This window comes from Ovis aries, chromosome 3 (genome assembly GCF_016772045.2).
Source record: "Ovis aries strain OAR_USU_Benz2616 breed Rambouillet chromosome 3, ARS-UI_Ramb_v3.0, whole genome shotgun sequence".
NCBI classification, from domain to species: Eukaryota; Metazoa; Chordata; class Mammalia; order Artiodactyla; family Bovidae; genus Ovis; species Ovis aries.
In genome coordinates this window covers 69,039,893-69,062,131 of record NC_056056.1, presented here as the reverse complement: position 1 = coordinate 69,062,131, position 22,239 = coordinate 69,039,893, and the positions used below count along the sequence as shown (strand labels likewise).

Below are 22,239 nucleotides of genomic sequence, written 5' to 3'. Positions count from 1 at the left end.
TACTTCACACCACACCAGGATCTCTGAGCACCTAATTCTGAACAGTGCATCCCCATCTGAAAATGCCCAGTGGATTTAGGAAGTGCAGCCCCTTCCTTCTCAGGCTTAGTTGGCTCTTTAGTTTTAAAACCAACCCCTCTGGCTCATGCGTTCTTCCTGGCTCCCAGGAGAGAGGGCCTGACTTTGACTTCTATGCCTTACGTGTAGGGAAGCTCAACTCCGTGCCTGTGAATCCAGGGCCCAAAGTATTAGAAGCTGCTTTTCTTGGAGGCGGAAGAGGGGCTAGGGAGGGGCCTGGACAGGACAAACCCAGGGGTGTGGGGTCCTCCGAGTAGGGGAGGACACAGAGAGCCTGGCATTGGTCTTAGCTGGCCGCACTGGACACGCAACCTTGCTGCCTTTTATTCAACACTTTGCTTCTTTTGGACACTCTCTGTTCCAGACCACCCGTTAGCAGAGCGGCTCCCCAGCCTGAGAAGCTCCAGAAGAACAACATCACCAAAAAAAAGAAACTGGTTGAGGTGAGGAGGTCACACTATTTTGTTCTTCCACCTGCCGTCGATGTTCTAAGATCTGCCCGGTGGACATCGCCACCTGCAAGTCCCACGGACACCTTCAGGTTACCCCAACTGGACCAGCTGGCTCTCGCGTCTCCCGTCCCTTCCACACGGCACTGTGTTCCCCAGCAACGACCAGAGTCACATCTCCTGGGTCATGTTCCTTCAGCCCCACCACCAAGCCCTTTGGTCACTAACCCCAAAATATCCTGTGTCCTTCAGACCTGGTCCCTTTCCCCTGTACCTAGTGCCACCCAGGGGGGCTTATTCACCATCTCTAATGTCACTTGTCGGGTGCTGGGTGCTTTCCTGTATATTGATACTTCCCGCCGAGTATTTCGCACATGCCTCGAGTCTACAGGGTAGGTCCCATTATTGTTCCATCTTACAGATGAGGGTGCTGTAGCTCAGAGAAGTCCAGTGATGGGTTAGGTCCCAGCCCCGGATCACTGAGCCAGTGAGTGGAGAGGGCTTTGAACTCTGCTGTCAGGACCTGGGGATGAGAGCTCCGGGCTACCTGCTGATTTCTGAGAGGGCCCTCCTAACTGTTCTCGCTGCCTCCAGACCCATCCCTTTCCTCTCTGACACATGCCCCGTTGCTCACGGAGTCAGCTCGTGGCAATATAACTCTTCTCTCTCCACCCCGGCTTTGAGACCCAGGAGGGCCCCACTCTCCCGATGGGATCCATGATCGTGATTTCAGAACCTTACCCAGGAGCCCTCGTCCTAGCTCGTCACCTGAGATTCTCCGCAGCAACTCATGTCCCTAACCCCGAAGCCATCGGTGTTCTCTGAAGCTGCCTGGGACTTTCGGGCCCCTGGGCCCAGAAGCCTCCTCCTCTTCCCTCCCCACACCCCATCCTTCCCCGCCCTTCTCTGTGCAGCCTTCTTTGGTGCTCCCCACCCTAAACCCTCCTGCCCTCCACCCACCCCACACTCCCTCCTCCGCAGCCCTGCCCCACACTCTACTGCCATTACTTCACGCTCATCTGTCCCCTACAACACTCTGAACTCCTTGAGGCCAGAAAAATCTAAGTTAAATTTTTTTATTAGAAGAGGAAAATATATTGGGGGGGGAGGGGTGATTATAATGGAAACAGCACAGGTCAGGAAATGCAGCTGAACTTCAGGAAAGACGGGGTTCGGAAATGGAAATGCTGTCATCAACCAAGACAGTGCCTCTTTCTGCCCAGCAAGGCCTCGTGAGCCTGATGCATCCTCCTCTTCTCCTGCAGGCTTCCTGAGCTTCTTTAGTAGACTGTGGTGCTGTCTGACGCGGGCATTTACATCTCCTCAGTTAATTAGGCAGCCGAGCCTACCAGCATCCCAGCTCTAAATTCCTGGGGGAAACTATCTGATTGGCCCAGCTTGAGACAGTTGCCCATGGGACTGGGGATCACATATTATACACATGGTTTCTGGGAAGCACAGGGTGAGGGGAGAGACTTGGGAGCTGCTAAGGAGGAAAAGAACTTTCCGGGTGAGAGATTAAAAAAAAAAAAAAAGTCATATAAATCGGAAAGCTCCTGATACATGGGCTAATGGGTGTATCAGCTTGACGAAAGGTCATGGGAGATTGTGAGAGCAGGGCCTCATTGTGCCAACTTAAGGAGTTTGGACTTTATCCCATAGGTAGTGAAAGTCAGTGTGTGTTTTTGAGTAGGGACGTGTTGTGGTATTTTAAAATTAATCTCATGTTTGTGACTGGCAAGCTTTGGAGAGAGAAAAGGCTAGAAGCAGGGAACCTAGAGGAAAGGGACCTGCATCTTCTCAATCTTGGATCAGTCCCCACGTCCCACCCCAACCAGCACGGTGCCCAGGACAGGAGAGCTGCCAGCAACGATAGCCAAGCCATCACACGGAACTAAGAGCAGGTCTGATCTGAACCAGTCACTGCCCTTTGTCCTGAAAGAGGAGACAGGAAGAAGAGAAAGACTGTAGGGAAAAAAGAATGCAAATGGTACAGAAACTTTGTAGGGCAAGCACCCAGCAACAGAATGAGCGTGACATTCGCCTCAGTGTTCTGCTTTGCAGTCCCTGCTGTATCCGAGGGATCAGAGCAAAGAGCCCTGAGCCACCCCTCAGCTCACCTCCAAGAGTGCCCGCCAAGTTGCAGATGTGCAACTTTAGGGCAGCCTTTACTGGGCCTCCCTTCGATAGGCTTTGCCTCACCTGAGAAGCAGGGAGGCAAATCCGGTTTATTTAGAAACTTAGTTGTTCAGTCGTGTCTGACTCTTTGCAACCCGATGGGCTGTGGCCCACCAGGCTCCTCTGTCCATGGGAGTCTCCAGGCAAGAATACTAGAGTGGGTAGCCATTCCCCTCTCCAGGGGATCTTCCTGACCCAGGGATCAAACCTGGGCCTCCTGTATTGCAGGCAGATTGTTTTCCATCTGAGCCATTAGTCACTTAGCCATGTCCGACTCTTTGCAACCCCATGGACTGTGGCCCCCCCAAGCTCCTCTGTCCGTGGGATTCTCTAAGCAAGAATGCTGGAGTGGATTGTCATTCCCTTCTACAGAGGATCTTTCTGACCCAAGGGTCAAACCCGGGTCGTCTTCATTGCAGGCAGATTCTTTACTGTCTGAGCTACAGGGAAGATCCTATCTGAGCCATTAGGGAAGCCTTATTTAGAAAACTCATTGTAATTCTATGTGTGAGGCTGCCCCCAGCATCTTGGGGAGCTAGAAAGGGCTGCCCTGTATCCCCATGTGGCCGAGGAGTGAGTGGTTCCTGTGCTGAGTGGCTGTCCCCACAGTGCGGGTTTGTTCCTCTGCTCGTACTTCCCCTAAGGGCCCTTTCATCTTGTGTGGGAGTGTAGGAGCTGGCTCTCGACCACGTGTTTGGCTACAGAGGCTTTGACTGTCGCAATAACCTGCATTACCTGAATGACGGTGCCGACATCATCTTCCATACGGCCGCAGCCGGCATCGTTCAGAACCTCTCCACAGGTAAAGGGATTGGGAGAAACAGTGGTTACTGTCTGACACAGACGTTTGTTTTAGCCCTTTGTGCACTTCCCCACTGGTTATATGCCCTATAGCTTAAACTTGCTCTACCCTTCAGAGCCATTCCACTCCATTCCAGACTGGTGCCCTTCAGTCCTGGAAGATTCTCAGGCCCATGTTCACAGAGTCAGACCCGCTTTCTCCCTGCCTCTCGCCCAGCTGCATCTCATCTCAGCCCCTGGCAGGGAGGTGGTGTTTCCTTCAGCTCCACGGAGGCTGAGAGGGATGGAGAGAAGCCAGAAAGAGGGTGTGCAGGGCAGAGAAAGCTTTACAGACAGTAACCAACAACCAAGCAAGGGGGAGAGGGGTGGTTTTCTCATTGATTTCCAAGTCACCAAATTTTTTAGCAGCTCAGATTTTCAAGTTTTGCCTGTTTCAAATATTTAACCAGATTCACAAGGAGAATGAGAACTGTGAAATAATTAACAAAAATTCCTTAAATTTCCCTTATATAGAATTTAACTATAAATTTAAAACTCATTTTTAAAAGAAACAACTGAAGCAAAAAGAATCACTCAGAAATTAAGAGACATCCCTATTTTTACCACAAGATTTAAATATGGTAATATGTTGCACTCATCTCACACATTAGTAAAGTAATGCTTAAAATTCTCCAAGCCAGGCTTCAGCAATACGTGAACTGTGAACTTCCAGATGTTCAAGCTGGTTTTAGAAAAGGCAGAGGAACCAGAGATCAAATTGCCAACATCTGCTGGATCATGGAAAAAGCAAGAGAGTTCCAGAAAACATCTATTTCTGCTTTATTGACTATGCCAAAGCCTTTGACTGTGTGGACCACAATCAACTGTGGAAAATTCTGAAACAGATGGGAATACCAGACCACCTAACCTGCCTCTTGAGAAACCTATATGCAGGTCAGGAACTGGACATGGAACAATAGACTGGTTCCAAATAGGAAAAGGAGTACGTCAAGGCTGTATATTGTCACCCTGCTTATTTAACTTCTATGCAGAGTACATCATGAGAAAAGCTGGGCTGGAAGAAGCACAAGCTGGAATCAAGATTGCCGGGAGAAATATCAATCACCTCAGATATGCAGATAACACCACCCTTATGGCAGTAAGTGAAGAAGAACTAAAAAGCCTCTTGATGAAAGTGAGAGAGGAGAGTGAAAAAGTTGGCTTAAAGCTCAACATTCAGAAAAAGAAGATCATGGCATCTGGTCCCATCACTTCATGGCAAATAGATGGGGAAACAGTGGAAACAGTGTCAGACTTTATTTTTGGGGGCTCCAAAATCACTGCAGATGGTGATCACAGCCATGAAATTAAAAGACACTTACTTCTTGGAAGGAAAGTTATGACCAACCTAGATAGCATATTCAAAGGCAGAGACATTACTTTGCCGACTAAGGTCCGTCTAGTCAAGGCTATGGTTTTTCCTGTGGTCATGTATGGATGTGAGAGTTGGACGGTGAAGAAGGCTGAGCGCCAAAGAATTGATGCTTTTGAACTGTGGTGTTGGAGAAGACTCTGGAGAGTCCCTTGGACTGCAAGGAGATCCAACCAGTCCATTCTAAAGGAGATCAGCCCTGGGATTTCTTTGGAAGGAATGATGCTAAAGCTGAAGCTCCAGTACTTTGGCCACCTCATGTGAAGAGTTGACTCATTGGAAAAGACTCTGATGCTGGGAGGGATTGGGGGTAGGAGGAGAAGGGGACGACAGAGGATGAGATGGCTGGATGGCATCACCGACTTGATGGACGTGAGTCTGTGTGAACTCTGGGAGTTGGTGATGGACAGGGAGGCCTGGCGTGCTGTGATTCATGGGGTCGCAAAGAGTCGGACATGACTGAGCGACTGAACTGAACTGAATATGTTGCCTTTATTTGCTTTATATCTTAAACTTTTTTCCCTCTCAAATTCTAATGGTCCTTCATAATTCTGTGTAGCTTATGCATAGTTTTTTTTTTTTTTAAGATAGTAAAATCACTGGGCACATAAAGATTTGTCTTTTGAGGGGAGGACCTTGGAATTTCTTTGTTCTTCTCAGTCTTCTAGCCACATGTTACCAGGTTAGTAGCAAAGTGCTGTTTCCTTGTATTAGATGCCGTCACTCACCTCTCAGTTCCTGTGTGTTTACAGTGGCCACTTGGGCAGTCAAGTCAGCAAACCGTTTGCGGCAATAGATGATAAAGCTTTTTTTGTCCTTTCTTCCACTTATGACATATGTTGACTTAGGGCTTCAAGGGATAAAACCATCACCCTTGCCTTCCAAGTACCCAGTAGGTTAGCACTTTGATAGATAATTAAAAGGGATTTCCCAAGCATTTTGCTAGTGTAGTTTTCCCTTTCTGATGAGTAAGTGGTACCATTTTGGTCAGTAAAGCACTGTCTCCAGCACCCCCCACCGTCCCCCCAACACCCCGCCCAGAGGAAGAGAGTGAGAAGCCGTGGGTCCTAGGCCGTGAGAGGAGGAAACTTTCTGGGCCCTGGAAGCCTCTGCACGTGGCCTGCGTTCTGGCTACACCCAGGATGCGGGAGGATTGAAGGGAGCCTGTGTGTTAGATCTGGATTAGATAACAGGCGCTAGCTCTCCTAATCTTGGGACAGAATGTGTCCAGGTGACAAAGATCTCCCACTCCCCAAGGACAATTCTATAAGTGAGAACTGGGCACTGTTAGCTCTCCCTTCTACCGGGCATTTGCCAAGCCTCCTCACAGAGCCTTGGGTCTACCCTCAGAGCTTATCTGTGCCCCTGCCCACCCTGCCCCGTCTCTCCTAGGGAGCCAGAGCTTCTACCTGGAGCACACGGACGACATCCTCTGCCTGACGGTGAACCAGCACCCCAAGTACAGGAACGTGGTGGCCACCAGCCAGATAGGTAGGAGGGGCCTGCCAACGCCAAGTGGCTCTCCTCTGAGCAGAGACATTGATTTATTGATTTATTGGCAGCTCCTGGGGCGGCAGTGGGGGGCGGGGGAGGGGTCACTGATATCCACCCTTTCTCGATGTCGATGTTGAGTATTTGAGCCCTGGTTGAATCTGTGTTGTCTCAGTTGCTACATGCAGTGATCCTGACTCCAAGGGACCATTAAGTCAGACCAGAGACTCAACATCCAAATAAACGACCCCCAGCCCTGGGGGCTGTGGGAATGGTTTTTCAGAGCCCAGGTTCAAGTGAAGGGCCCTGGAGGTTGTGCTCAGTGAGGGTGGATTCCACTATGCGTGCCTGACTCTCCTTACCCTAGGGAACTGCCAGTGGCAACTGGGCACTGATTCACACTGGTGGTGAGTGGTGGTTGTTGTGAACTTCGTCATTTCAAAGGCAGTCTTTACAAACATATCTTGCCGCTTGTTTTCACTGAACCCATGCCCATTGTTTTAATTTAATTTGGAACTTTGATGCTGGTGTAAAGTGCCTCGCTGTTAGAAACATGACTTATTTCAGCTGTTGTTTTCCCTTGACGCTTCCTCATTGCCATTGCTCACCCAATGCAGGTGATATTGCGGAGAGCCCAGGTAAGGCAGTTCCATCCGTGAGTAGTTTGAATCTGCACAGCAAAATCATGTCAATCTACCATGTTTGCTGACTGTATCTGGCTGAGTTGCAGATACAAATCATTGACCTCACCGATTTCCTTTGTATCAACTCCACCTGATACAGAGTGTGTGTGTTGGACATAAATACCTCTGGTAGGTCTCTGCCTCTGAAAGCACAGCTGGCAAGTGTTTCCCCTTATCTCTCACCTCCGGCCAGGCCAGGCTGTGGGTCTCTTCAGTTCAGTTCAGTTCCGTCGCTCAGTCGTGTCCGACTCTTTGCGACCCCATGAATCGCAGCCCTGTCTTTATGACGCCCCTGAGCACTTGTCATAGAGGCTTTTAGGTGGGCGTCAGTGCTACCCGTGCTCTGCTGATCTCCAACCTCAGCTCTTTGTCCTGCCTCCCACGCTCAGGGACGACACCTTCCATCCACGTGTGGGACGCCATGACCAAGCACACCGTGTCCATGCTGCGGTGCTTCCACTCGAAGGGCGTCAACTATGTCAACTTCAGCGCCACCGGCAAGCTGCTGGTGTCAGTGGGTGTGGACCCCGAGCACACCATCACCGTCTGGCGCTGGCAGGAGGGTAAGGGAAGTGGGCTTTCTGTCCCCCTGTGGGGCTTGCTCGGGGTGTGGGCTGGGCTCCAGCCCAGATCTGCCTCATGCCACAGCCTGCCGTCAGCACCGCTCCACGCCAGCCTGTGGAGTCCTGGAGAAGGTGCTGGCCAGCTGCTGCTGTATCCTGAACCCTGTGGCCCCCAGAGTCCTGGGCTGGGCAGTGAAGGGTCTTTGGGAAAGTGGCCCAGGGCTGACTGCCTTCCTCCTCAGGCAACAGGCAGCACCCTCCACTATTTCTGTCCTAACCACCTTCCTACCCAAACTTCCCAGTCTATCTGGTGACCCTTGGACCCTGCTGTGGCTTTGGCACCCTCGTTGTCTTATTACAGGAAATGGGATGGGTTTTACCACCATCGTCTCAGAAACTTTATTTTTTTTTTACATTTTTGAAATGGGGATTCACCTTATAATTGAGGTTTACATTTAATGGAACAAGATTTCTTTCTTGTTCTCCCCCAATACACGTGCACACACAGGCTGCTACTAAATTTACAGTCTTCTTTGAATCAAAATTAGGCAATCTTTTGGGTATATTCTCTCAGTTGGCAAAAGCAGATCCAATTAGTTAAGACATTAATGAGGTCCATCTCCAGCCCGGCTGCCTGTATCTGGGGCATACCCAGCCAGGCACACACAGAGGCGGCACTTCTCCAGACAGGACTTCAAGAGTCCCATGATCTCAGCATCTTCCCATGGCAGGGCCATGAGAGGGGACAATAAATGAGCCCAGCAGGAGGGAAGTTCCTCTCCCTCCTGAGCCTCCGTCTGAAGAAAAGAGGCTGGGGACCTGCAGATATTTATGATGAGATTCGTCATGTTCCCTCCATTTCTCATGTTCTTGTTCATCAGTGTCTTGCATCCAAATGGCCCCATAGTCTGTATCCTTGGGATGCAGGTCATTGCTTGTGATGTTACATGATCAGCTGATTAACTAGACTCAGCCTCAGAGGAGAAACACAGTGTCTTCACTGATAGACTTATAGTGTCTTAGAGCTGGAAGGACTTAGAAAAGCCTTCCTCCCTGGTCAGGATCCATCCCATGGACAGATCCCTCCAACACATTCCTCGCAGGCTTCTTTCCATTTTCTGCTCGAATGCTGTCACATATACAGCCAGCATCACTTCCTCAGACAGCCCACCCACTGTTGAAAGCCTTTTCTTAGGCGAGGGTGTAACTTGCTTCATAAAGCCTTTCTGCTATGGTGAAAGTGAAAAGTGAAAGTGAAGTCGCTCAGTCGTGTCTGACTCTGCGACCCCATGTACTGTAGCCTACCAGGCTGCTCTGTCCATGGGATTTTCCAGGCAATAGTACTGGAGTGGATTGCCATTTCCTTCTCTGGGGGATCTTCCCGACCCAGGGATTGAACCCGGGTCTCCCACATTGTAGACAGACATTTTACCATCTGAGCCACCATGGAAGTCTGCTATAGTACTAACTGTATTCTCTGTGGTAGCCAAGAACACGTCTGTTCCTCATTCATTAGAAGAAGGTCATATCAACCCTGTACACAGTATCATCCTTTTTGGCTCAGGCTCACTCTCCCAATGTCCTGTCTGTCCCTCTGGGCAGTACCTGCTCTGTCCCTGCCACAGTGTATTCTTACCCTGCCTCTTGGTCTCCTAGGGCCCCTTCTGCCCTCCAAGGGTGCACTGGTAGAGCCAGGACTTTTAAACAAGTTCCCAGGATAAAGAGAAGACCTCTCTCTGGTAGTTTTCTCCCATTGTCTTTGTTGGAAGCAGTGCTAGACCTGTATAGAAGGGTTCTGAGCCAGTGATAGGATCTAACAGCTGATCCAACCACCAAGGCTTCTGAGCTGAGCATAGCCTGGCCTCACCCGACTCTCTCACCCTCATAGGTGCCAAAGTTGCCAGCCGAGGGGGCCACCTGGAGCGCATATTCGTGGTGGAATTTCGCCCTGACTCAGACACGCAGTTTGTGTCAGTTGGGGTCAAACACATGAAGTTCTGGACCCTGGCAGGCAGCGCCCTGCTTTACAAGAAAGGGGTCATCGGGTCTATGGAGGCCGCCAAGATGCAGACGATGCTGTCCGTGGCCTTCGGTGCTGTGAGTTCCAGCAGAAGCTTCCTGAGAGGGAAGCCTGGACCCCTGGGCACGGGCAAGTGGTGGGTGGGTATATGCTAAAAGCTATGAACAACAGGAAAGCCATTTCCACGGGCTCTCCTTCACTGGACTATTTGCAAGCACTGTTTTGTTTCCTTAGCATAAATGAATGAGTTGTCTATATCATTCCCCTCAGAATGTTAGTTAGAAAAAAGCAGAACCCCCCACCCAAGGCTGGAGGTTCATTATTCCAGAGACACACTGACTTGCAAGCCCATTGTGTTGAGCTCGATAGATGCAGACGCTGAGGGACATTTCCATCACCAGACTGCATCCCTGCCCCCTGCCCTCTCGTACCACAAGTCCCCTAATGACCCCCTTGCACAGGCTGTGGGTGGCTCTCGGGCAACAGGAGCTGCCCAGGGACATTCTGGAACACAGCCAACTCAGTGTGGGTTTACCTGGCCAGGTAGATGAGCCCAGGAGAGCCTGCTGGCAGGCTGGGGTTCCGCCCGGCCCTGCAGTCACCGGGGGCTGCTCCCAGAGTGGAAGTGCATTTAAAAGCAGAGCTGTGCTTAATGGGGAATCAACTGTCCCCAGAGCCAATCAGCGGAGTGAATTGCAGAGCTGGGTGGTTTCCTTACTGCGTGCTCTTTGTAGGGCTCTCTTTCCTCCCCTGACACAGAAGGCTGGTCTAAGCTGTGTGTGCACTTCTCTGGCTACGGTTTCTTGGCACTGGAGCAGGTGGCTGGGAGGGGGCCCTCTTGAGAACCACAGCCACTGTCCTGGTGTGGAGGGTGTCCCTCTGTTGACAGAACAACCTCACTTTCACGGGTGCCATCAATGGTGACGTCTATGTGTGGAAGGACCACTTCCTCGTCCGGCTGGTGGCCAAGGCTCACACAGGCCCCGTCTTCACCATGTACACGACCCTTCGGGACGGGCTCATCGTGACTGGCGGGAAAGAGCGGCCGTAAGCCGGAGCTCCTCTGGGAACAGCTGGTCTTTTGTCATTGTCTTGGGAGAAACGGACAGAGGCATCTCCAACCTGGAGAAAATGCAGATTTTCACCCTCTTGTTTCTTCTGTATCATGGAGATGAGTCTGCCATCTCTCCAAGAGGGCCCTGGGTCAAAACCTTCAGAAGTAAGGCTCAGAGAGGCAGAGTCCTGTAGCTTAACAACTGGACGGATGCTTTTGAATAGCCCCAGTGACTCTGCTGTCCATCAGGTGTTACTGCCGGTAGCTCTTCTGGAGGGGTGGGAATGGTGAGATGAGGGGAGAGATGTCCAGTGGGGACTGTGACCCTGTGGAGGCCAAGTACTCCTCTTCATTGTCCAATCTAATGAAAGCACAGGTTGATTTTTTAGATTGGGATTCTCTTTCCTCTTACGATGGTAGCATTTGACAGCAATCTAGGAAATCTGCAAATTCAAGGGGTTCTGGTGGCTCATCAGCAAGACCTGTGACAGGGGCCACCCCAAGGGGTTGTCCTGCTGGGCCCCAGGATGTGGGGCTGGGATCTTGAGGAGATGGCAGGGGGAGAGGGGAATGGAGGGTCCTGGGCGGTCTTCGGACAAGGGCCGACCTGCTAAGTTCTTGATCTTTCTCAGGACCAAAGAAGGAGGTGCTGTGAAACTGTGGGACCAGGAGATGAAGCGCTGTCGGGCCTTCCAGCTGGAGACGGGGCAGCTAGTGGAGTGTGTGCGCTCCGTGTGCCGCGGCAAAGTGAGCGGGCGGGCCAGCCTTTCCCCAGCCACACATTTGCCTGTACTGGGTGGTGGTCAAGTCCTGAGAACACGGATCCTGGGTGTGACTTAGGCTGTGGAGGGAGGCAGCTCAGCAGAGTGGGACAGACCTGGATGCAAAGTGGCTCACCCAGGAGAAGTGGCTGTGTGACCTTTGCTCTGTTACTTAGCCTTTCTGTGTCCAGCTCTTGGTAATCGTGAGGACTGCACGAATCCTCAGTGCCCGGGACCTTTCATTATGCCTGACGCATGGTCGCAGTCAGTAGATGTCAGCTGCTGCTGTTATAGACACAGGGATATTAGGTAGTTTGCCCAGGCCCAGGGGTTCACAGCCAGGATGGGGAAAGCTATGGACCACCACACTAAGGCATTTGGTCAGATGCGTCACTAAATATCACACACAGCTGTGGAGTCTGGCTTTTGTTTTTTAAATATGGATATCCAGGCTCTTGCCCAGTATGCCAAATCAGGATCTTAAGGGTAGGGCCTTGGCTTTGATATGTGTGTTCTTTTTTCCTTTTCTTCTTCTTCTTTTTTAATTCCCCAGGAGATTCTAAAGCACTTGAAATCTCCTGACCTCTGTTTAATACCTTGCATTTCTATGTTGGAATTGGTATCAGTCTACAAACTTGCTTTCGAGATGCTCTCCATTAAAAAGGCAAACCTGAGCCTACATAATTGTAAACTGGGAATTGTGGTTTTAAATAGATACACGATAGTCATCTGGAAGGGAAGGGTAATTAGATGCAGGCAGAATGAGGTCTAGAACCTGGAAGCCGTCAGGAGATGGACTTTGTTCAGCCTGAGGAAGGCCTGAGGAAGAGTTTGGGCTGTACTAGAGCAGAAGTTAGCTGCCCTGCTCTGCAGTGAGCTCAAAGTTACTGGAGCATTCCAGCGGAGAAGAGAGGATGGGGGACTTCGGGGGACTTCTTCCCAAAGGGCTAGAGGGAGAAAAGGCCTAGTGGGGCCGGGGGTGTCACTTAAGGATGGCGAATTTATTGTTAAAAACAAAGCACTCCTGACTCTTGCTGTTTTTGTACCAGTGCCAGCGAATGCACTTTCCCAAGTTGCTCTGATAGTGTTTTATTATTATTTTATATTTTGACAAAATCTAGAGAACATAAAAGGTACCATCTAGCCATTTTGAAGCATACAGTTCATTGGTATCATATACATTCACATTGTTATGCAGCCAGCAGCACCATCCCTCTTTGGGACGTTTCTCATCCTGTACAACAGAAGCTCAGCAGCTATGAAATAACACGTGCCCTACCCAGGCCCTGGCAACCATCATTCGACCTCCAGGCTCCATGCATTTGACTCATCCAGGAATTTCGTATGAGTGGGATCCTACAGTGTTTTTCTTCTAACAATGTTTTGATTACAACAGGGAAAAATTTTAGTGGGAACCAAGGATGGAGAAATCATTGAAGTTGGTGAAAAAAACGCTGCTTCCAACATCTTGATTGATGGACACATGGAAGGGGAGATCTGGGGCCTGGCCACACATCCCTCCAAGGACATCTTCATCTCCGCCAGCAATGACGGCACAGCCCGCATCTGGGACCTGGCTGACAAGGTGAGGGGCAGACCCTGCCTGGGCTCGGAGGCCCCAAGTTGGGTGAGGGTAAGTCCAGCCAGGGTCAGGCCAGTCAGAGATGGGGCATGGGGTTGGACAGGAGCTCAGCCACAGCGCAGCAACTAAGTTAGACTCATAGTAAAGAGAAGTCCCGTTCACACTCACCCATTCTGTATATATCTATTAGCTATATGCTTCTATGAATATTTATAGTACAGGAATAATCTCACTGAGAATGCTTTATTCTCTTGTCACAAAAGAACCCAAGAAACTAAACAAAGAGAGAAATCATGTCTTCCCCAGATGGGGAAGAGAAAAAAATGATTTAAAATGTCAGATGTTCCCAAGTGGAACATTTCAATCAAAATTCCAACAAAGTTACTCTTAGAGTTTGGAAAAAAATTTAAAAATACAAAAAATTTCAAAAAACAGATCCAGATCCATCTGGAGTAAAAATGTAAAATAGCAGAGAATAATCAGGAGTAGGGGAAGAAAAACTGATGTTTACCAAACCTTAGCTGATAGTAAAAAAGTACTTCTGTTCTAATAATTAAAATACTTGGTTTCATTACAAAATGGCTTGTAAATATTTCAGTCATATTTTCAGTGTCAGGATCATGGAACAGACTTGGAGAAGCCTAAGCTAAGTGTGGCTGTCATACTCAAGTTGGAAGTGAAAAGAAAGTGAAAGTGCAGGTTGCTCAGCTGTGCCCAGCTCTTTGAGACCCCATGGACTTTACAGTCCATGGAATTCTCCAGGCCAGAATACTGGAGTGGGTAGCCTTTCCCTTCTCCAGGGGATTTTCCCCACTCAGGGGTCGAACCCAGGTCTCCCACATTGCAGGTGGATTCTTTACCAGCTGAGCCACAAGGGAAGCCCAAGAATACTGGAGTGGGTAGCCTATCCCTTCTCCAGGGGAATCTTCCCAACCCAGGAATCGAACTGGGGTCTCCTACATGGCAGGCGGATTCTTTACCAACTGAGCTATTAGGGAATCCCCATACTCATTAGTTTGTAATTATTGATTATGTTTATTAACACCCACTACATACCAGATGTTTCATAAATACCATCACTAATGCTTACAACAACTTTGCAAGACCAATATTAATATCACTTCTCTACACATGGGGCTTCCCCGATGGCTCAGCAGACAAAGAACCTGCCTGCCAATGCAGGAGACAACAGGAGATGCAGGTTCAGTCCTTGGGTCAGGAAGATGCCCTGGAGGAGGAGATGGCAACTCACTCCAGTATTGTTGCCTGGAGAATTCCATGGATAGAGGAGGCTGGCAGGCTATAGTCCACGGATCACAAAGAGTCAGACATGACTGAGCATGCACACACACATACACATATACACATATGGGAAAAGAGAGGAGCAACTTACCCAAACACACCCAGCTAGGGACAGAGCCAGGATCCGGGATCTGAACTAACACAGGCTGAAGCTCAAGCTGTTTCCCCTGAACAAGAGGTCAGCAAGCTGCAGCCCGAGGATGAAGTCTGCCTGCTGCCTGCTTCTGCAGTTAGCTGCGCTTTAGCATTTACATCAAAGCCCATGGCTGCTTTCGTGCTTCACTGGCAGAGCCAAAAATATTTATTGTTTACTATCAGACCATTCACAGAGAAAGCTCACCAGCCTCTGCTTAAACCACAGTCTCCCCAGCTGCTCAGTCAAAACACACTGCCTGCCTCGGAGCCTCCCTAGAGGTGACCTGGGGGCAGGATTTCCCCTGGAGACTAGCTGAGGTGGCCAAGAGCTCAGGGTATTACGTTGTGTCCATGTAGAAGCTGCTAAACAAGGTGAGCCTGGGCCATGCGGCCCAGTGTGCAGCCTACAGCCCGGACGGGGAGATGGTGGCCATTGGCATGAAGAATGGAGAGTTTGTTGTCTTGCTGGTGAACAGCCTGAAAGTTTGGGGGAAGAAGAGAGACCGGAAGTCTGCTATTCAAGATATCAGGTACATAGCAAGTGGTCTGGGCAGGGAGGAGAAAGGCAGGCATTCATTCTCCCTCCCCATGGTTCCCGTTCCAGGAGGCTGGGATGAAGAACTCACATATGAGAGGGTCCCTTTCAGTGAGCCAGCTCTGGTAGGAGATCCTCTCACACGTTAGTTCTCAGGCACTTCTTTGCTGATTCCCACGAGTGTGGTAAAAACTTCTTGTGAAGAGCCTTCTATAGAAGGCTGCACACACCCATTTTCTTTTTTCCTGGGGGGTTTGATCCAGAGGAGCGGTCAAATTCCTTAGACTGTTGGAGAAGCTACCCAACCTGACCTTGAGCTTGGGAAGTTCGTCCCAGAGCAGACCTCATGCCTGACTGGCCCCAGACAGCCCTCCTCACAGACGGTGCTCTTGAATTGCTTTTTCTAGAATCAGCCCAGACAGCAGATTCTTAGCCGTTGGTTCTTCTGAACACACAGTTGACTTCTATGACCTCACTCAGGGCACAAGTTTGAACCGCATCGGCTACTGCAAAGATATCCCCAGCTTCGTCATTCAGATGGATTTTTCTGCAGATGGCAAGTACATCCAGGTGTGCTTCGGCTTTACTGATAATAGTATAACCAGTGATATACTAAAAAGTATATATAGTATAACCGGGGTAACCACTGATAATATTACTGTGAGTATATTACTGTGAATATACTGTGAGTATATTACTAGCTTAGGTGAAACCAGGGCTGACTGTTCGCCAGGCAGTGTGTTCACAGGAACCCCTTAAGGACGTTGCTTTTCCTATTTTATACCTGAACAAACAGAGGCTTAAGAATTTAAGAAAGTCAAATAGAATTAAAAATAGAGTTATTCTTCAGTAGGAAAGCAGGAAACAAGCCCTAATCATCTTGAGCTTCTCGCCACCGCCCCTTCAAAGCTTCCTAATTCCTAGTTCTCAGGGCTGCACTGAAGCCTGTGTTGCCTCTTATACTTCATCTCAATTCCAAATCCCATGGGTAGTGTGGCCCCTCCACCCTTGGGACCTAGACTCCAGACCATGACCCTGGAGTGAAGGCCCTGGGGGACTGACCCACAGCGAGGGATCAAGAGGGGTTCCACTCGTGGCCCTGAGAACAATGATATCTCCAGCACTTTGAACAAATATTATGCATTTGTGAGCTGGCCAGGAGTCAGGTAGTCATTTGGAAAGGAGAAGAGGACACGTTCATTTGTCAAGTGTGAACTGAAATCAGGCGCTGCATTAGACTTCTGAAGGTGGAGGAAATGGGCCTGATCCCTGCTCTCCGGGAGCTTGCCTTGTTGTGGACAAGAGGAGCATTACACTCATCACACAGTGTACCCATAATAAAATTTTGATTATGTGCTGAGAAGGAAAAGCACAGTGCCCTGTGGGAGCATTTAACAGACACTGAGTTTACATTGACTTGCCCTCCCTGAGGTGCTGTTCACACTGAGGTCTGCAGGGTGTGCAGAGGGCAGCCCACCAAGACAGCGGAACGTGGTTCCAGGCGTCCGCGTGAAGAACCAAATGTGGGAGAGACTGCAGCTCGTTCCTGAACAGCAGGGAAATCGGGGTGGCTGGGCCAGCACCGCAGGGGGACAGGGGGCTGGAGATGGAGGCAGCAGCCACGTGCTGGAAAATGGTTGGTTTCCTCTAGAAGGTTCCCAGAGAAGCCAGGATCAGGTCCTAGATACTTCAGAGATCATCTGTGTTGGCTGCTGTCCATGAGAAACCTTGCTTCAGTTCTTTACTGAAGGACCTTGCTTCCCAGAGAACAGGGATCCCCAAGTCTGAGCAAGTACCAGCATCCCCTGGAGGCTTTATTAAAATGACCGCCGGGCCCCACCCTCTTCAGGGTATCTGATGGGGGGTCAGGGGTGGGGGTCCAAGAGTGCACATTTCTAACAAATTTCCAGATGCTGCTTCTGCTGGTGGAGAACCACAGTTGGCGAACCACTGCCTTAGAACTTTGGAAAGTAGCAAGAAAATGGATGGAAATGCCATGCTTGTGTAGACTTGGCCGCAGGCTGACCACAGGCTTTGCAGGCTGGAGCTGAACTTGGGTTTGGTGGAAAGGTCTGGGGATGTGGAGGTTGGGAAGCAGTACATGGGAAGGGGAGTCCTTTGGGCAGAAAAGAACGAACATTGATGGGCACGGCTGCCTCCCGTCTGCAGGTGTCCACAGGAGCCTACAAGCGCCAGGTACATGAAGTTCCCCTGGGGAAGCAGGTCACCGAAGCTGTGGTCATTGAGAAGATCACCTGGGCCTCCTGGACAAGGTGACTGCAGGAAAGGTCCCAAGGGAGACTACTCTTGTCCCAGCCTCAGCCTCAAGTTTGTGTGGGGCTGGGATGAGAAGCAGCTCAGAGTCAGCTCTTTCCCTCGGACAGTCGGTTGGGAAGGAAGCTTCTAGCTCCCAGATTGGGCCACAGGCTTTGATCTGACCTGGGCTTTTGAAATGCAGAGTCCCTCTTGTTGTGTAATCTGTCCCACCCATCCCCAGCTCCACCCAACAAGTTCAAAGGAAAACCATCTCCCAGCTCTTGGCCAAGCCCCCTCCAGTACAGTGAGGCCTTCTCCAACCCCTGGGACAGGGAGGGAAGGCTGGTCACCAGGGAGCAGGGTAAGCAGCAGGGCCCTGCCAAGTCAGAAGAGAGGAGACCACCAGCCTGGGAGCCCCAGGCTTAAAGGAGCCCCCACTCTTCCACCAAACCCACACATACTCAGAAGCATTATGAGGAAGAGGGAGAGAACCAAGGAAGGAGGGAACTTGTCTTTTGGGGTGAAAGGGGCCAGAGGCAGAGAACAGCAGGAGCTGGGGCAAGTGCACAGAGGGGTAGGGGACAGAGGAGCCATGTGACCGCACTGACTCTTCCTCTCCTCCCCGGGAGAGGATGCCTGACTGCAGGAAGCCTTGTCACACACCTCACACCTCTTCCTGTTGGAACAGCATTCTGGGAGACGAAGTCATTGGCATCTGGCCGAGAAATGCAGACAAGGCTGACGTCAACTGTGCCTGTGTGACCCACGCAGGGCTGAACATCGTCACGGGAGACGACTTTGGGCTGGTGAAGCTCTTTGATTTTCCATGCACAGAGAAATTTGTGAGTTTCCCTTAGAGTAACTCCCTGCACAGCCTCTAGGCTCTCTGACGTTGTGCATTCTCCCGGAGATGGTGGCCACATGGACACGACTGTCTACAGTCTAGCACAAGAGGAATTTTGTCACAGCCCTGGGGAGACTTGGCCACCCCTAACCTTTTTCTCTCCTTCACAAGGGGAAGTCTTGGAAGCCAGGAGGATGGGGGTGAGGGTACCGAGCAGGGCAAGAGTGAGGCAGGAAGCCATGAAGGGCTGGCTCCCAGAGACGTGCAGACCTAACAGGCACCCCGTGGGTGAAGGGAAGCCTGGGGAAGTGGAGCAGAGTCCTGGGAGTGGTCCAGGGTTGCTGAAGGACAGGCTCTCTTAGTCACCTCCATTCCCTTTTGCTCACAGGCCAAACATAAGCGTTACTTCGGTCACTCAGCTCATGTGACGAACATCCGTTTCTCTCATGACGACAAGTATGTAGTCAGCACTGGAGGAGACGACTGCAGGTACCAACCTGATTCATCCGGCTCTGCCCCGAGGCCTGGCCTTCCCCCCTACCATCCCCACCTCAATTGTCAGCTCCTCCCAGGGACACAGGAGGGGCTGGTATGGGAAGTGACCAAGAGATGCAGTGAGGACTTCCCCAGTGTAAGGTATTTAGTCTCCAGTGACCCCAAACCCTAACTGTGATGGGCCTCTGTCACCACTAGGTTGGCCTGGGATTGGAGTGAAGCCAAGGGCAGGTCAGAGCTACTCTGAGCATTGCTGGTTGGAGGGGCAGGTGCTGAGAGACCCAACCTCCACGCGGCGATTTCAGTAGGAGCTGTGGGCTGTTGCATATAATCAGGAGCTTAGAATGATCTTGATCCATGGGCCTTGTAACTCAGAACTTCCAGTTCATCACTAGAGTTCTTACATGGATGATTAATCCCCAACTCTGTAAGAGGTTTATAAATAGTAATATTGGGCCTCAGTCACACAGAACACATTACCCAATTTTACACGTGAGATCAGACAAGGAGTGAAGCCATTAGGACCAGTGCTGGTTAGTAGCCGGAGAACCTCCACCAGCTGTGTGGACTCCTAAACTGGGTCTGCCCCTAACCTTCACCACTGCTCAGTGAGAAACAGGCCTCATGCTCTGGGAGGCATGACTGGTCTTCCGAGCTTTTGGAAGGACCCCCTAGCAGCCTACTCCAGAGATGCTATCCAAGGAGCTCTCTCGTGTCCCTCCACCAAGGGCCTTTCTTATTTGGAGTGTGGGGGACCAGCACGAGGTCATCCGAAGTCATTCAGCTTCTCCACATCTCATGTAGATGAAGAGCTTTACAGAAACATGAATACAGGTTTCTGTTCAGTTGAGGATTGGGCTCACAGGGACATCAAGAAGAAACGCATGCATTTTTAGTAGTCTGAGTAAGGTTGTGGAAAAGGTACCTATAGAGAATTTTAACCCACTTTCTATCCAAAAGCATTTTGTAGAAAATGGCCCCAAAGGATGCTTTCTGCTGGCCCCCCCAGAAACATCCATCTCCAGGCCACTGTGTCAATCGCCGCAGGCACTGAGAGCCGTTGGGAGAGGGCCAGCAGCAGCTCCTGGGGTGGGGAGGGGCGGGAGGACCCCCATCCACAGCAGCACCAGCCAAACTGTAAGCAAGCAGCCACAGGAGACAGGAGTTAACCTGGAGATCTGAGGGGGCTATCGGTCATTATAAAGGGCTTGGATGTCACCTTCCCAACACAGGGCCCCCTCGGCCCGGCAGCCATGGGCTCCTGTCACCCCTGGCCCTGTGCTCAACACTAGAAAGAGCTCTCCTGCTTGAGTGGAGCTGATAAAACCTCTTCAGTGGTAACGAGAGAGAAGTGTGAAGTCAAGCTGCCAGCAGTCCTCCTGTTCAGAAGGGACATGCTGAAAGAGCCAGACCAAACAGATAACGTAGACCTTAAAAAAAAAACAACCCAACAGACCTTTAATTGGTGGCAAGATCCCTGGTTTGTCTTCTAAAATTGAAATCGAAATGTTCAGCCTGAGCTTGACTCTGGAGCTCTTGGCAAGAATGACTTTTGTCACTTGACAATAGTTATGATGTCCAGCCCTGCAAAATGTTTGGTCTGTCTTTTCAGTGTATTTGTGTGGCGATGCCTGTAAATGCCAGAATCCGCTTTCTTGCTGCCGCCAACGGCTGGCAACCACAGAGGCCATGACGAGGTTACCTCCTGGCTGCCAGCTGCTGGGAAAGGTCTGCGCCGCAACAAGCTACATGAGCTCCAAGTGCTGATGAAATGTGACTGCTCCCATCACCTGGAGCTTCCAAAACTGGGATGTCAAGAAGGAAGGTCAGTGCTGACGTGTTAAGACTGCTTGCCTCTCTTCCTGAGACTAAAAACTACACGTACTCACTACACTGACAAAGAAATCCTATCTGATAATGTAGCCCACTGACAAAATTTAAAGCCTCAGTTACCCTAACCAATATGTAGCTTTTAATTTGCATCAAAACTTTTACAAAAGATGTTTTGCTATTATGTTTCTATATACTTTAAAAATGTTCATTTTTACAAATAAGGAAGTTGAACAGGACAGCTTAAGTTAGATTCACTGACATACTAGAAATACTGATAGCCTCTGTTCTCCACATTTAGCTTTCAAAACCAAATGAGCCATGTATGAACAAGTTGAGAAACTTAATTTTTTTAATGTTTTGTTTGCAGAGTTTTATATCCATTAAGTGCCTTTGAAAGCTTCCAGTTGTGTGGGCTGCTATCTCACCTCCCACAAATTATCTCATATGGTGCTAAAACTTCAAAACTGAGGAGGGCTACAGGATCCCAGCAGATTCCTGGTCACCCATGTCATGTGTTTAGGTCAAGGCTTCCCAAAGGAAAGACATTAGTTACGTACTTGGGAAACAGTGGCTATTTGAAGTTGAGCAGCAAAGAAACTTAAGTTCAGGTGTTGGAAGGTGGGTGGGTAGAGTGGGTTTCATTATACTGCGTGCCAAACCCACAACATCCAAAACATTTCAAATAAAACAAAACTCTACTACAAAACAGAAGAAGAAGGGGGGAAGAAAAGCTCAAGTAGGTCCAGGAAGATGAGCTGATTTATCCTACTGAACCTAAAATGGTAATAGAGGAGGTGCCTGGAGGCTGCGCTGGGAGGGCCACTCCCAGAGTGGGGTGGACTTGATTCCAGTGGTGTGCTTCAGGTGAACGGTACAGGTCAAGTCTGGATTCAAAAAATCTCTGCAGAACAAATTTCTAAGCCCAAAGCAGTATTTGATAACTCAAGATTATAAAACAAAATAATGTAGCTCAGAGTTGGCTGGATGACAGAATGTGACTTGGCCAACAAAATCAGAATCACCCTGGACAAACCTACCATCATACTTGACGCTTGCTGACCACTAACAAGAGGGGCTGATGGTGGCACGTGCGGGAAGGCAGGCTGGGGACAGACTGGGACTCTGAGCACATACATTATACCAATTAGACCTTCTAGTCAGTGAACTAAAATTCTGGATCTTGAGTTACTGGCTATTTTCAGTTGTCAGTTTAGAGGACCAGTGAAACGAAGCATTTTCAATTAAATAGATTAACATTTACCACAGAAGTGCTTCAACATTCTAAATGGATTAGATCTCTCATTAAGCTATTTTTATATGCCAGTTTACTAATGCCTTACATTAATCCACTGATAGGTTGTTGGGCCCACAGTTAGAGTCCCTATGCAGCCCTAATTCTGTTTTCCGTATCCATGTGACTGGTGATGCTGAGTGATAACCATGTCTGCCTATATTGTACACTGACCTTTCATACTGATTGAATCTTGCATTGAAATAACTATGTGAAGAACAAATTTATCAATGATGATATATGTACACACTGTATTTAAAGAGCAATAGTGTCTATGTGTCAAGAAAAGTTCTTAAATCTGATTTGTAAACATTTATATGGTATGATTTTATGTATGTTCATAAATCCTGCACTGTATTCCATATGTTAAAATATTGGTGCATGAATTTATTTTCAATTAAAGTATAAAAAATACATAATTTAAAAACATTTTGGTATGTGTCAAATAGATTTAATTATGTAATAAACATGGCTACA

General features: G+C 49.5%; 1 protein-coding gene across 11 annotated transcripts in view; it reads left to right on the top strand.

Annotated features, from left to right (window-relative positions):
* EML6 (EMAP like 6) overlaps window positions 1–22,191 on the top strand; it is a 324,086-nt gene extending 301,895 nt beyond the window's left edge. For 2 of the 11 annotated variants that reach the window (XM_060412191.1, XM_012171476.4), the window contains 14 exons: window positions 443–521; window positions 3,378–3,507; window positions 6,310–6,408; window positions 7,481–7,654; window positions 9,543–9,751; window positions 10,564–10,721; window positions 11,361–11,475; window positions 12,886–13,074; window positions 14,866–15,038; window positions 15,451–15,613; window positions 17,213–17,316; window positions 17,988–18,141; window positions 18,532–18,632; window positions 20,251–22,191. In XM_060412191.1, the coding sequence (XP_060268174.1) occupies window positions 443–521; window positions 3,378–3,507; window positions 6,310–6,408; window positions 7,481–7,654; window positions 9,543–9,751; window positions 10,564–10,721; window positions 11,361–11,475; window positions 12,886–13,074; window positions 14,866–15,038; window positions 15,451–15,613; window positions 17,213–17,316; window positions 17,988–18,141; window positions 18,532–18,632; window positions 20,251–20,275 (1,873 nt within the window). In that variant the 3' untranslated portion in view covers window positions 20,276–22,191. Of the gene's footprint in view, window positions 1–442; window positions 522–3,377; window positions 3,508–4,186; window positions 5,549–6,309; window positions 6,409–7,025; window positions 7,047–7,480; window positions 7,655–9,542; window positions 9,752–10,563; window positions 10,722–11,360; window positions 11,476–12,885; window positions 13,075–14,865; window positions 15,039–15,450; window positions 15,614–17,212; window positions 17,317–17,945; window positions 18,142–18,531 lie in introns of those variants that run through there. The other 9 variants (XM_060412189.1, XM_060412188.1, XM_060412187.1 and 6 more) reach the window with 9 other exon arrangements.
* Window positions 22,192–22,239: the final 48 nt, after the last annotated feature.